Source organism: Apiotrichum porosum (genome assembly GCF_003942205.1).
Source record: "Apiotrichum porosum strain DSM 27194 chromosome Unknown scaffold_8, whole genome shotgun sequence".
In the NCBI taxonomy this organism is placed as follows: domain Eukaryota; kingdom Fungi; phylum Basidiomycota; class Tremellomycetes; order Trichosporonales; family Trichosporonaceae; genus Apiotrichum; species Apiotrichum porosum.
The window spans coordinates 108,967-120,958 of NW_021167115.1; the positions used below are offsets into that span (position 1 = coordinate 108,967).

General features: G+C 59.7%; 6 protein-coding genes across 6 annotated transcripts; 3 read left to right on the forward strand and 3 right to left on the reverse strand.

Annotated features, from left to right (window-relative positions):
* Nucleotides 1-326: 326 nt before the first annotated feature.
* On the reverse strand, nt 327-1,034 carry EHS24_008835 (uncharacterized protein; the record flags this gene model as incomplete). Its single annotated transcript, XM_028624137.1, has 3 exons — nt 327-728; nt 770-901; nt 945-1,034. 3 exons carry the CDS (start codon nt 1,032-1,034, stop codon nt 327-329), a joined length of 624 nt encoding a protein of 207 aa, XP_028475209.1.
* Nucleotides 1,035-2,525: 1,491 nt separating this feature from the next.
* Nucleotides 2,526-4,455, forward strand: IMD1 (inosine-5'-monophosphate dehydrogenase; the record flags this gene model as incomplete). The annotated part of the gene is made up of 5 exons (XM_028624138.1): nt 2,526-2,714; nt 2,797-2,891; nt 2,983-3,138; nt 3,207-3,256; nt 3,320-4,455. 5 exons carry the CDS (start codon nt 2,526-2,528, stop codon nt 4,453-4,455), a joined length of 1,626 nt encoding a protein of 541 aa, XP_028475210.1.
* A 325-nt stretch (nt 4,456-4,780) lies between these two features.
* On the reverse strand, nt 4,781-6,269 carry SSN8 (RNA polymerase II holoenzyme cyclin-like subunit; the record flags this gene model as incomplete). Its single annotated transcript, XM_028624139.1, has 5 exons — nt 4,781-5,309; nt 5,360-5,388; nt 5,452-5,758; nt 5,813-5,864; nt 5,921-6,269. 5 exons carry the CDS (start codon nt 6,267-6,269, stop codon nt 4,781-4,783), a joined length of 1,266 nt encoding a protein of 421 aa, XP_028475211.1.
* Nucleotides 6,270-6,741: 472 nt separating this feature from the next.
* Nucleotides 6,742-8,542, forward strand: CCT2 (T-complex protein 1 subunit beta; the record flags this gene model as incomplete). The annotated part of the gene is made up of 3 exons (XM_028624140.1): nt 6,742-6,762; nt 6,939-7,031; nt 7,085-8,542. The coding sequence occupies 3 exons, from the start codon at nt 6,742-6,744 to the stop codon at nt 8,540-8,542; spliced, it is 1,572 nt and encodes a 523-aa protein (XP_028475212.1).
* A 201-nt stretch (nt 8,543-8,743) lies between these two features.
* RRG9 (Required for respiratory growth protein 9 mitochondrial) lies at nt 8,744-9,785 on the reverse strand (the record flags this gene model as incomplete). Its single annotated transcript, XM_028624141.1, has 3 exons — nt 8,744-8,746; nt 8,882-9,225; nt 9,269-9,785. The coding sequence occupies 3 exons, from the start codon at nt 9,783-9,785 to the stop codon at nt 8,744-8,746; spliced, it is 864 nt and encodes a 287-aa protein (XP_028475213.1).
* A 569-nt stretch (nt 9,786-10,354) lies between these two features.
* On the forward strand, nt 10,355-11,857 carry EHS24_008840 (uncharacterized protein; the record flags this gene model as incomplete). The annotated part of the gene is made up of 4 exons (XM_028624142.1): nt 10,355-10,621; nt 10,729-10,810; nt 10,851-10,962; nt 11,020-11,857. 4 exons carry the CDS (start codon nt 10,355-10,357, stop codon nt 11,855-11,857), a joined length of 1,299 nt encoding a protein of 432 aa, XP_028475214.1.
* Between the last annotated feature and the right edge of the window lie 135 nt (nt 11,858-11,992).

An 11,992-nucleotide genomic window follows, 5' to 3' on the forward strand; every position in this document is an offset into this window, starting at 1 on the left:
TCTCTTCATAATACTGGACCTGTGCTGCAGACCACGGACGACGTTGGCTGCGCGCAGCAAGAGGGACCAGGTGTGTTTGGAAACTATACAGCAGCGTCAAATAAACCCCACACGTAGCGGCTCAATAGACCTGGAATGACGAGGAAGAGTCATGTGGGTGAGACCAAGGGAGGAAGCATAGGCGAAGTATGGTGGCCGTGGCTGGGAAGTGTGAACGCGTGTGGTCGGTGGGTTTGAACGAGCATGAGGAGAACGTAGGTGAGCTGCCTTGGCTTTAGCATTACCCGTGTGGGAACAGTGACTGTGGAGATGGTAGTGGCAGTCTGTCATGGGCGAAATGGTCGGCCCCGGCGTGCAGTACGGCGACGACCGCCGTCCCACTCCATGGCCCAGTCGGGGATCGATTGGATATGTCTAATCCAGTCGTCAACGGACAGGTAGTCGTCAACGGACAGGTAGTCGTCAACGGACAGGTAGTCGTCAATGGACCGCGGCTGAAGAGTGTCTCCGTCATTGCGGTGGCCGTGATTGCCGGCACGGTCACCATCCGCATCCTTGCCCTCCGTAGCCTGCTCTTTCTCCTCCTTGGAGTCAGACGAAGGCGAGTGGGAGAGGTCAAACGCGCTGGTTGGGGTGTTGTCAGAGTGCACAGTGGGCGGCGCATCGGTACCAAAGGTCGTAGTAGCGGCCGCGGAGTGCTGCTGGCTGGAAGAAGTCTCGGGGGAACGCTAAGCGAGTGAGCTTGGGGGGCAAAGGAATAACAACCCACCATTGCTCCAATGGTGTTCGATTGGCCTCGGGGGTGTGTTCTAGCACTTGCTTGACTTGGGGCGGGAATACGGTGTGGGTGGCGAGCTTGAGGACTCAAGTGAATGGCAAAGGCAGACAAGGTGTCTTGTGGCTGGAAATGTCAGTTGGAGGACAATGGGCCTTGGCGTACATACTGGGACAGGAGTGGACCTCTGACGGCCACTGCTGCCCCGACCGCGACTACTGCCCCGACGACGTCCAATGTTGCCGCGTCGAGGAAGCATGTGAGGGTGTTAGAGAATGGATGGTTGCGAGAGAGTGGGAGAAGACAGAAACGTCACGTCCATCCGAGGAAGGAGGAAGGAGGAAGGACACACCTGCGCACACGCGTGCAGACGACGGAGCGTCTGTGTGTACGGAAACGTCAGTGATCAGTGCCATCAATGGTCAAATGGTCAAAGAGATCAAATAGTCGTTTGGGTTCAACTGCTAGCTACCAGCCGCTGCCAGGCGACGCTCTGGGCGCTCTGCATGAAGTCTGACGCGTCGCTACAGCGCAGTAGCCGGAGCGCGCAGCGTGTGATGGCGGTGAGCGCGTTCTAATCAGCAGTGTTTGTGTCCCTTCACCCCACTAGAGCCTTGCAGCTCCTTTCACCTTCATCTCATCACCACCAACACTAACAGCATCCACTCTATCCACAACACCCCCCCTCGCCCACTTGGTACAAACGCCACTCGTCCTCCTCCATGTCCACCCCAGCCGACTCACTTTCTGCCACTCAGGCCCACCCGACCCCTCCCTTCCCCCACCCCGACACCACGACCTCTATGTCACTGCCTGACCAACTTCCTCTTGCGGCCCTCAACGCTCCCTGGTTCAGAATGGCTCTGGCTCGCGTGTTTGCTGAAGACGAACGCAGCATTGACAGCCGCCCATCGCACACTTGCCGCACGGCACCGAGGCGAGCATCCTGCGGCCCCGATGATGGCCAGCCCCCACGCTCGTACGCTTGCCGGTACAGCTCTTGCGTGTCCACCTCGACCGCCCCAACCGGCCCTTCACCACCGCTCTATCAACGTTTCTCGTCCGTTTCGTCGTATCCCGTCCTGGCGGTCAACGTGGGCCACCGTCTGCGCTCAGACCCGCGATCACAAGGTGCACTTTGACGAGCTGCGCCAGGTGCTGTTTATCGACAGAACCGAAGCGAGGCCACTCGCCCCCTCGCTACAACGACCATGTGCTCGTCGGTCAGCCTGCTGACCGAGCTGTCCAGGCTGTGGTGCAGCCCATCGGACTTGGGTACACGCAGTGATTGGTGGGGAGCCGCTTATCGACAAGACGGTTCCATCGTTCACCGTCCTCTCGACCCCTGTGTCTGATCCGGTAACGTGGGTACGCTCTGTGCACGCGCAGTCTATCAGCTGGGGGCCCGATCCGATCGTTGCGGGCTGTCGACACATGTCTCGACCGCTGCCACCGGGGCATGCGTTAGCGGCCAATGGATGCGGCCCCGCTGCCAAATGGTCCGGCGGCGCCACCAGCGGCGCAGCAGCAACACTGCCGACAGCGGAAGCAAATAATTTTCACCTGCGACGCGATGTTTTGTCCCACCCTGGGTGCGGCGGCGGGAGCCATTATATAAGACAGGACGACACGTCCATCTCCTTTTGGTTCTTGGGAAAGCTTCATTCAGACAAAATCTCGTCGCTCTCCCACCAACCTCGTACTTCGCTCGCCTGCATCTAGTTGTTCAACCCCCTATCAAGTACACACAATGTCTGCTAACGGCACCACCACCCCTGCTCGCTCGGCTGAGCCCCTCAACGCCGCCGATGCCGTGGCCTACCTGAACGAGTACAAGCGCGGTGACGGCCTCAGCCTCTCCGAGCTCATGGACTCGCGCAAGAACGGTGGTCTCACTTACAACGACTTCCTCATGCTCCCCGGCCACATCAACTTTGCCGTGAGCATCATGATCTGGGCATGAGATGGAGATTTTTTTGATCTCTTCCCCCTGCACCAGCGTACCTCGGCTGACCAAGCAGGCGCACGAGGTCTCGCTCCAGGTCCGCGTCACCCGCAACATTCTCCTGAACGCTCCTTTCCTCTCGTCGCCCATGGACACTGTTACCGAGGACCGGTGGGTGTTGTCTTTGATCTTGTCGTCGCCACCGGGCGGCGGCGGGTGGATCGCCACCCTTGACAAAGTCGTGTGACTGACAATTGATCAGCATGGCCATCGCCATGGCCCTCCACGGTGGTCTCGGCATTATCCACCACAACTGCACTGCTGAGGAGCAGGCCGCCATGGTCCGCAAGGTCAAGAAGTACGAGAACGGTTTTATCTCGGACCCCGTCTGCCTCGGCCCTGACGCGGTTGTCGGCGAGTGAGTAACAGGAGCAAGCACCATTCTCCGATCTCATCGGGCGATCATGTTAACTGATAACCCCAAAGTGTCCTGAGCGTCAAGGAGCGCCTCGGCTTCTGCGGTGTCCCCATCACCGGTTAGTACAAACACCCTGTGGCTTTTTGAGCCCACTTGTTCCGTGGCTGATCCCATGTAACAGCTACCGGCAAGATTGGCGGCAAGTTCCTTGGTCTCGTCACTGGCCGTGACGTCCAGTTCTGCAAGGCCGACCTCCCCCTCAAGGATGTCATGACCACCGACGTTGTCACTGGCAACGCCGGCCTTACCCTCGAGCAGGCCAACACCATCATCCGCGAGTCCAAGAAGGGCAAGCTCCCCATCCTCGACGCCGCCGGCAACCTCGTCTCGCTCGTCGCCCGTTCCGACCTGCTCAAGAACCAGAACTTCCCCCTCGCCTCCAAGGTCCCTTCGTCCAAGCAGCTCTACTGCGGTGCCGCCATCGGCACCCGCCCCGGAGACCGTGACCGTCTCGCCCTCCTTGTCGAGGCTGGTCTCGACGTTGTCGTCCTCGACTCGTCGCAGGGTAACTCGATGTACATGATCGAGTTTATCCAGTGGATCAAGAAGACCTTCCCCGGTCTCGAGGTCATTGCCGGCAACGTCGTCACCCGCGAGCAGGCCGCTCAGCTCATCGTCGCCGGCGCCGACGGTCTCCGTATCGGTATGGGCTCGGGCTCGATCTGTATCACCCAGGAGGTCATGGCCGTCGGTCGTCCCCAGGGTACTGCCGTCCACGCCGTTTCCGAGTTTGCCTCGCGCTTTGGTGTCCCCACCATTGCCGACGGCGGTATCGGCAACATTGGCCACATTGCCAAGGCCCTCTCGCTCGGTGCCTCGGCCGTCATGATGGGCGGTATGCTCGCCGGTACCACCGAGTCGCCCGGAGAGTACTTCTACCACGAGGGCAAGCGCGTCAAGCTTTACCGCGGCATGGGCTCGATCGAGGCCATGGAGCACACCCAGAAGCCCGGCTCCAAGCCCAACACTGCCGCCAACAACGCCGCCACTGCCCGCTACTTCTCCGAGGGCGACACCGTCAAGGTCGCCCAGGGTGTCTCGGGTGACGTCGCCGACAAGGGCTCCGTCCACAAGTTTGCTCCTTACCTCTACACTGGTCTCCAGCACTCGCTCCAGGACTCGGGTGTCCGTTCCGTCACCGCCCTCCAGGAGGGATGCCGCGACGGCTCGGTCCGCTTCGAGCTCCGTACCGCCTCGGCCCAGCTCGAGGGTGGTGTCCACGGCCTCAACTCGTACACCAAGCGTCTCTTCGCTTAAGCGCGTAGCGGTTGGTGGTTTGTTCAGATGATAAAAATGCATCTTTCCCATTGATGAAGTAGATAGAGCGCATCTCGTCTTCCTTGCTCACGCAGAGTGAGGGAGGACGGGAGGCAGAGAGAGAGACAGAGAGGGCGACACATATGTACTTTCATGCATAATTGGTACAACTACAGGACAAACGGCGGCAGGACGGCAGGAGGGCGGCGGGAGACAGGAGACAGGAGGCAGGATGCGGGTGCCGATGGTAACTGAACAGGCTATGCGAGAGATGCTGTAGAAGATGCGAGAGAACGAGAGGGCGATGGACCTGAGGTGACTCTCTCTACCTGGTTCGCTTCCTGGCTGCCTCGGGTGTGCTCTTGCCCGCATTGTCCGGATGTCCGACATCTACCATGTGCTCCTCGATCATCCTCCTCACCAGAGCCTCGGCATCCTCGGGGCCAAACTTGATCCCAGCAGGCTTGGGGGGTTGGTTGCCAGCCGCGGCCGCTGCTGCTGCGGCAGCAGCACTGGCACTGCCATTGACGCTCGCGCGTTGAGGTGTGGGCTCAAACGCCTCCCATACGGGGTACAGGCAGATAATGTCCTGTACGCACGCAAACAGCGTCGGGAGGGATACCTCAAACGAGGCGAGGAACTCGGCAGGCGAAGTTGGGGGAGGAGGGAGTCCAAGGGCAGTGTTGGTTTCCAGACTGTTGGCAACCGAGGAGATTTGGGTAGACGAGCGCGTACGTGCGCTGGCACCCGACATGGTCGTGAGCGTAAACGCAATGTAGACGGCCGCGAGGGCGATAATGTATGGCGGGTACAGGAGCGGAGCGTCGGTACGGAATGTGTCGTTGATGGTGAACCTGAGAGACTAGTTAGCGAACTCCAGTGCCGCGCCGGTCGTCGTCCTCACCATGCAATCTGCATTGTGCCCTCGTCGATCTGTAAAGTGAAACTGTCAGCAGAGTCCATATGTTGTGTTGTGCCGGAAACACTGTAGCTCACCTCCATCAACCCCTCTCCCGACCCACGATACATCAACCGCCTAACCCTCTCTGCCTCACTCTCCCCTTCCTCCTCGGGCAGTGCGAGCGCCTTGACGCCGGCCGCACCAGGTCCAGCCGCGCGTCTAGCCTCGTCTTCGCGCTTCTTGCGGTCTTCAGCCTCTTGTTTCCTCACGTCCGCATCTTCCTCAACGCGGGTCTTGGGGTAGCGCCCGGCGTCGGCTGGTTCGCGGCCCAAGATGTTGGCGAGGGCGCGGTATGGATGGAACACGACGAGGTGGAAGTCGAGGTCTTCGAGGAGGTAGAACCTAGGCCGTTTAGTTTTGGGACGAGGAGACGCTGCAGCACATCATGGGACTTACTCCATCTCGCCGAGCTTGTGCGCCTCCGCAGGAAACATCTTGATGTTATGTTCTGCAGCGTCAGATCGCTTGCCAAGACTAGTCGTCACTCATAGCACGCAGACTCACCGGCAAACACCACCTTTGCCTCAGCTACGACACTCTTGATGTGCACCGGCGTCTCCTCAATCTTGGCAGCGACAAACACGCACGCCGCGAGAACGAGGTATGGGTTGGTCTCGCACACGGCATTCTTGGTGTAAAAGCGCCGAAAGTAAACAGTCGCAGTCGCAATGGGCACTTGACGGAGTAACAGTCGCTTGCCGAGCTTTTGGATCAAGGACGCAAAGAAGATGTTCAAACAATAGAGTTGGTGTGCAGTTGCGTATTTCAAGTCTGTCTCGCGTGCTGTCTGCAGCTCAGAGCGGGTCAGGAGCCAGTATGAAGCGTGGGTTGAGGCGTAGAAGTTGGAGGACATGATGGGCGGCGTCTAGATGGTAGTGGTTCGTAAAGGTGTTGGATGGCTAGGACGAAAGGGCAGCGATGGGGAGATTCCGCATGGCTCTTGATGGGGTAATAGTGTGGATTGTGTTCGAGGCACGCGCTGTGCTGAGAGAGAGAGAAAGAGCGGGAGTGAGAGCGAGAAGTACAGAGGTAGAGATGAGAGACACAGTCGACTGAGAGAGAGGCGACCGGAAACAGGCACGAGCCATTTAGCCTCCAATTAGTAAATGCAACACTAATCACCATTACAACCGCTCTTCTAATTCAGCTGTCAGCATCACGTGACCTGACACGCGCTCGCGTCGTCGCCAAAGAGTCTCTCGAGGATCATCCTTCCACCTCATTCCAAAAGTGCTCTCGTCAGTCCCAACAACCACGTTACACGACAGACAGCACGCCGTCTACCACTTTTACGACCTAATTACAGCCCACGTTCACCCCGCATAATGAACGTCTTTGCCGAAGAGGTGTGTCTCTCAAACAACTGGTAGCGAGCGGACAGCTGGCCACTCTGCACCTGCACGCGCCCGCGCCCGCGCGACGTGATGGACGCAACTTGTCCGCTGCGACCAGGCAGTGCCACTGGACTCTTTCCGCTTGACCCCCTTGGCAATGACGCCAACTCGTGCTGACAATGTCTTAGGCTACTGAGGAGCGTGGCGAGAACGCCCGTCTCTCGTCGTTTGTCGGCGCGATGGCGCTTGGCGACCTTGTCAAGTCGACGCTCGGCCCCAAGGTGAGTACGAGTACACGGTCTCGCGATAGAAGACATACTAACTATCCGCGTAGGGCATGAACAAGATTCTCCAGTCCATGTCGGACGGCAGCATCATTGTCACCAACGACGGTGCTACCATCCTCAAGTCGATCCAGCTCGACAACCCCGCTGCCAAGATTCTCGTCAACATCTCCAAGGTCCAGGACGACGAGGTTGGTGACGGCACCACCTCGGTGTGTGTTCTTGCCTCGGAGCTGCTGCGCGAGGCCGAGAAGCTTGTCACCGTGTCGCGCATCCACCCCCAGACCGTCATCGAGGGCTACCGTATCGCCTCCAAGGCCGCCCTTGGCGCCCTCGCCGGCTCGGCCGTCGACAACTCTGCCGACCCCGCAAAGTTCCGCGAGGACCTGTTCAACATTGCCCGTACCACTCTCTCGTCCAAGGTTCTGTCCCAGGACAAGGACTACTTTGCCAACCTTGCCGTGGACGCCGTTCTCCGCCTCAAGGGTTCGACCGACCTCGAGCACATTCAGATTATCAAGAAGGTCGGCGGCAAGCTTACCGACTCGTACCTCGACGAGGGCTTTATTCTCGACAAGCAGATTGCCGTCAACTCGCCCAAGCGGATAGAGAACGCCAAGATCCTGATCGCCAACACGTCCATGGACACTGACAAGATCAAGATCTTTGGTGCCCGTGTGCGCGTCGACGGCACTGGCAAGCTCGCCGAGCTTGAGCGTGCCGAGCGCGAGAAGATGAAGGCCAAGGTCAACCAGATTGCCGCTCACGGTATCACCTGCTTTGTCAACCGCCAGCTCATCTACAACTACCCCGAGCAGCTCCTCGCCGACAACGGCGTCATGTCGATTGAGCACGCCGACTTTGAGGGTGTTGAGCGCCTCGCCCTTGTCACTGGTGGTGAGATTGCGTCCACCTTTGACGAGCCCGACAAGGTCAAGATTGGTCGTTGTGACCTGATCGAGGAGATTATGATTGGCGAGGACAAGCTCATCAAGTTTTCGGGTGTTGCTGCCGGCGAGGCGTGCACCGTCGTTCTCCGCGGCGCCACTTCGCAGATGGTCGACGAGGCCGAGCGTTCGCTGCACGATGCCCTCTCCGTCCTGTCCCAGACCGTCAAGGAGACCCGTGTCACTCTTGGTGGTGGTTGCGCCGAGATGCTCATGTCGTGCGCCGTCGACGAGGCTGCCCGCACCGTCTCGGGCAAGCGTGCACTTGCTGTCGAGGGCTTTTCGCGCGCCCTCCGCCAGATGCCCACCATTATCGCTGACAATGGCGGTTACGACAGCTCGGACCTCGTCTCCCAGCTCCGCGCTGCCCACTACGAGGGCCGCTCCGACGCCGGTCTCGACATGGACAAGGGCGCCATTGCGTCTATGCGCGACCTGGGCATCACCGAGTCGTTCAAGCTCAAGAGGCAGGTCGTCGTGTCGGCTTCCGAGGCGAGCGAGCTCATCCTCCGTGTCGACAACATTCTGCGCGCGGCTCCCCGCAAGCGCGAGGGTCACTAGATATGATGTAGTAGCACGCAGCGGCAGCCGTGGGGATTTGTGTGACGTGTGAGATTTGCATGCATGAGGTATACTAGCTCGTGGCGAGAGAGAACTCGAAATGGAAAACGATGCGGTTGGGTTGGTTGGTTGGAGGGAGGGAGAGGTGTACAAACAGGGGGGACGACAAGAAGAACAAAAAAACGACAAAAGCGAACCTCCTCACTCTCCAAACTACCGACGCGCCCACTTTCCAAGGGCAGGTTTCTCTCCTCTTGCTTCTGCGGCCTCCGTTTCCAGCTGGCGCTTGGCAGCGTATGCCCTCCGAATAACGGGCACGGGCGAGACATCATCACTAACACTCGCACGGCGGTCCCATTTGCCGAGATCAAGGCTAGTCGCGGGGTCGGAGTCCGAAGCCTCCACCCCTGCGCGGCTGACGCTGCCCATTGTCGCGGCTTCCTCTCGAGCGCGGAACTTCGAGCGAAGAATCCTCGTCACGGCCTCGTAGCTGATTCCAAACTGGTGACTGAGCTTGTCTCGCGTCCACATCGCGGGGTCCTGGGTATGCAGCTCGCGCAGACCCGCCATGGCCGCGAACGTGAGTTTCTTGGTCGGTTCCCATCGACGTTTGGGTGGAGGGAGTGCCGCGGAGCGGAAAGTCGTGTCCTCGTGCTGCTTGTAGGGCTTCTCGTACGGCTGACCTTGGGTGTCAGTCCGAGTCCGTCAAAAGAGAAATACACCCACCTTCTTGTCGGTCAAAGCTCGCAGGCTTGATGGTGCCAGGTAGCGGCTCGGGGCGCGGGACGTAAACAGCAGCATGGGGGCGGACCTTGATGCCTCTCTGCTTGCGCGGCTTGCGCACCTTGGGCTCGGGCGGCGCTCCTCCACGCTGAAAGTCTGCGGCCAAGCGCCTGAACGAGCCGGCGCTCTTGTGGATGTAGGCCTCCTTCCGCGAAGCGGCGAGACCGAAGTTGCCCTTGGAGTGCTTCTCTGCAGATCCAGCGTTGGGCTCGGCGGTCTTGTACAGGATCTTGAGCGTTTCCACACGGCGCTTGTCGACGAAACGCTCGCCCGATCCCGTTCCAACTGCGCGGCCGGGCGGGACGAACACTTCCCAAGGCTTCTGGGGCCGCTTGACAGACACGCAGGCCGAGGCGTGCAGCGACCTGGTGAGCGGGACGGTGGCGACGATGCCGCGAGCGGCAGCTGCTGCAGTAGCAGCAGCCACGGAGCGCGACGGCCCAGCGAGAGCGTTGAGCATGGGTGGTCGGTGGCCTTGGTGGGTGGAGAGCGAGAGAGAGAGAGAACGAGAAAACAGCGAAGGAGGGGCAGCGTGTGGAAAAAATCATGAAACCAAAGAGTGCAATACAAGCGGGATCAAACACTTTCTAATACAACTATATTGATGTTTCAGTTCGGACTAATCGGCCCGCCCAGCCCCGGCCAAGCGCAGCAAATGACCCGCCCACATGGACACTCGAGTCGTCGTCGTCGTCGTGTGATCGTCCATCTCACACCTCGATTGTCGACCCATCGCTGTCCCAGGCGCTGCATATTTCGTGTGTGCATCGCCAGCGCACCATCCTCTATCTCAGGCCCTCGTTCGTCTCGGTAACGCCTCCACCGCCGCCGGCCCAACCCCCCGTGTCACCTGGTTCAGGCCCCGCGCGCCCATACGCAAGCGCCAGCCTCTGTCGTCTCTTTTGCCATCTTGGATCCTACACGTTTAACCCCACTGTCCCACATAACCTTTCTCCCACACCAACAACCACCACCGCCTCCTCCTCCCTCACCACCCAGCTCAGTCTCCCTCAGGAGCACTCGCTCGCCATGGACGACGGCAACTCCACCGCGCCAGGCCTGCCCTTTCCATTACCGCTCCCTACCGAACCGGCCCCGCCCGATCCCAACGCAGAGCGATGTCATCTCCTGGGCCCTACGGCACTCGTTGTCCAGGCCCTCATGGGTGTCATGGTGATAACGTCGCTGGTGATCAAGCGCCAGTTGGAGAAACGGAAACGGAAATGGAGGGTATGGCTGTACGACGTCGGCAAGCAGCTGGTGGGCCAGGCAGTCATCCACGGCCTGAACATTCTGGTGGGTGGCGAGTGGCATGCGGGCCGGTGACAATGTCTAGTTGTCACTGTGCTGTGCGAAACGCACTGCTGCGTGTGTGCTTCAGGACCTCTAGGCTAACGCTACAGATATCGAGCGTCGTGGCCGATGCCGGCGACAAGAACCCTTGCTCCCTGTACTTTCTCAACATTCTCATCGACACGACAGTTGGTGCGTTGACTGGAGCGAGTCAAATGTGCTAACAGTACAGGCATTGCCATTCTCTGGCTCGCACTGCGGTCCTACACCAACCTGTTTATTAAGCACTACGGCCCGGAAGGGTACACGAGTGGACAGTACGGCCAACCCCCACAGTGGCGATTGTGTGTACCCATTTCCTCATGTCCTGCACAGCAAGTTTAAACTGACACTCCGCACAGCTGGCTCCGCCAACTGCAGCCTTACCTGCTCGCCATCGTCACAATGAAACTGGTGGTCCTGCTTCCCCTCACACTGCCGCGCATCTCGGCCCTCCTCATCCGATTCGGGCAAGAGATACTGTCGTTCCTCAGCGTGGACGTGCAGATTATCTTTGTCCTGGCCATCTTCCCGCTCATCATGAACGTGTTCCAGTTCTGCGTCGTGGACCAGGTCATCAAGGCTGGAAAGCATGCCGAGGCAAAGACGGAACACCACGACTCGGACTATGATGCCGAAGAAGACGTCGAGAGTGACGGCGGATACCGTCCGGTACCTACGCGTGAGGCCGACATTGAGGCATACGGATTGCCTTCGCCCCGACGACGCGGGAGCAGCCTGCGCGGCTCCAAGCCACCCTCGCGTGCTGGCAGCTTTATCGGAAGCTCGCCCAACTCGCCGTTGTTCCAGCCAGAGGACAGCCGTCTTCTCAACGCCGACTATGAGAGCCGCGCAATCAAGAGCCCCACCTCGGCCCGCTTCACACTCGGCGGCGAGAATGTGTGGACAGCCGTCGCACGCCAGAGGGACGAGGGTGCTGCTGTAGAATCGACATCGACAAGCACAGGGGCAGGGACCGAGCGCGGCAGGCGGTCCGACGCACCGTCCCCCGAGGCGGATGACCCGTTTGAGGAGGTCGATGAGCCTCGAGCGCTCGAGCCTGTGGGTGGCGGTCAACCGCCGTTTTCGGCCGTGTCGCGGCTGAGCACCGAGGCCCAGCGGGATGCACGGCGCGAGTTGAGCCCGCCGAGGCAGAAGCGGCGTGGACGGGAGGACGGTATCGGTCTGCATGCGATCTAGAACCCAATATTTAGGTGGTCGTTTTATTTAATGTTGTAGCCCTGTTGGGTGAGGAACGGAACCGCTGCTGCCATTTTCACTCAAATTTGCTTCCGTGCGTCCGCCCGTCATTTTCTGTGCGCCGAGTGATTTTCG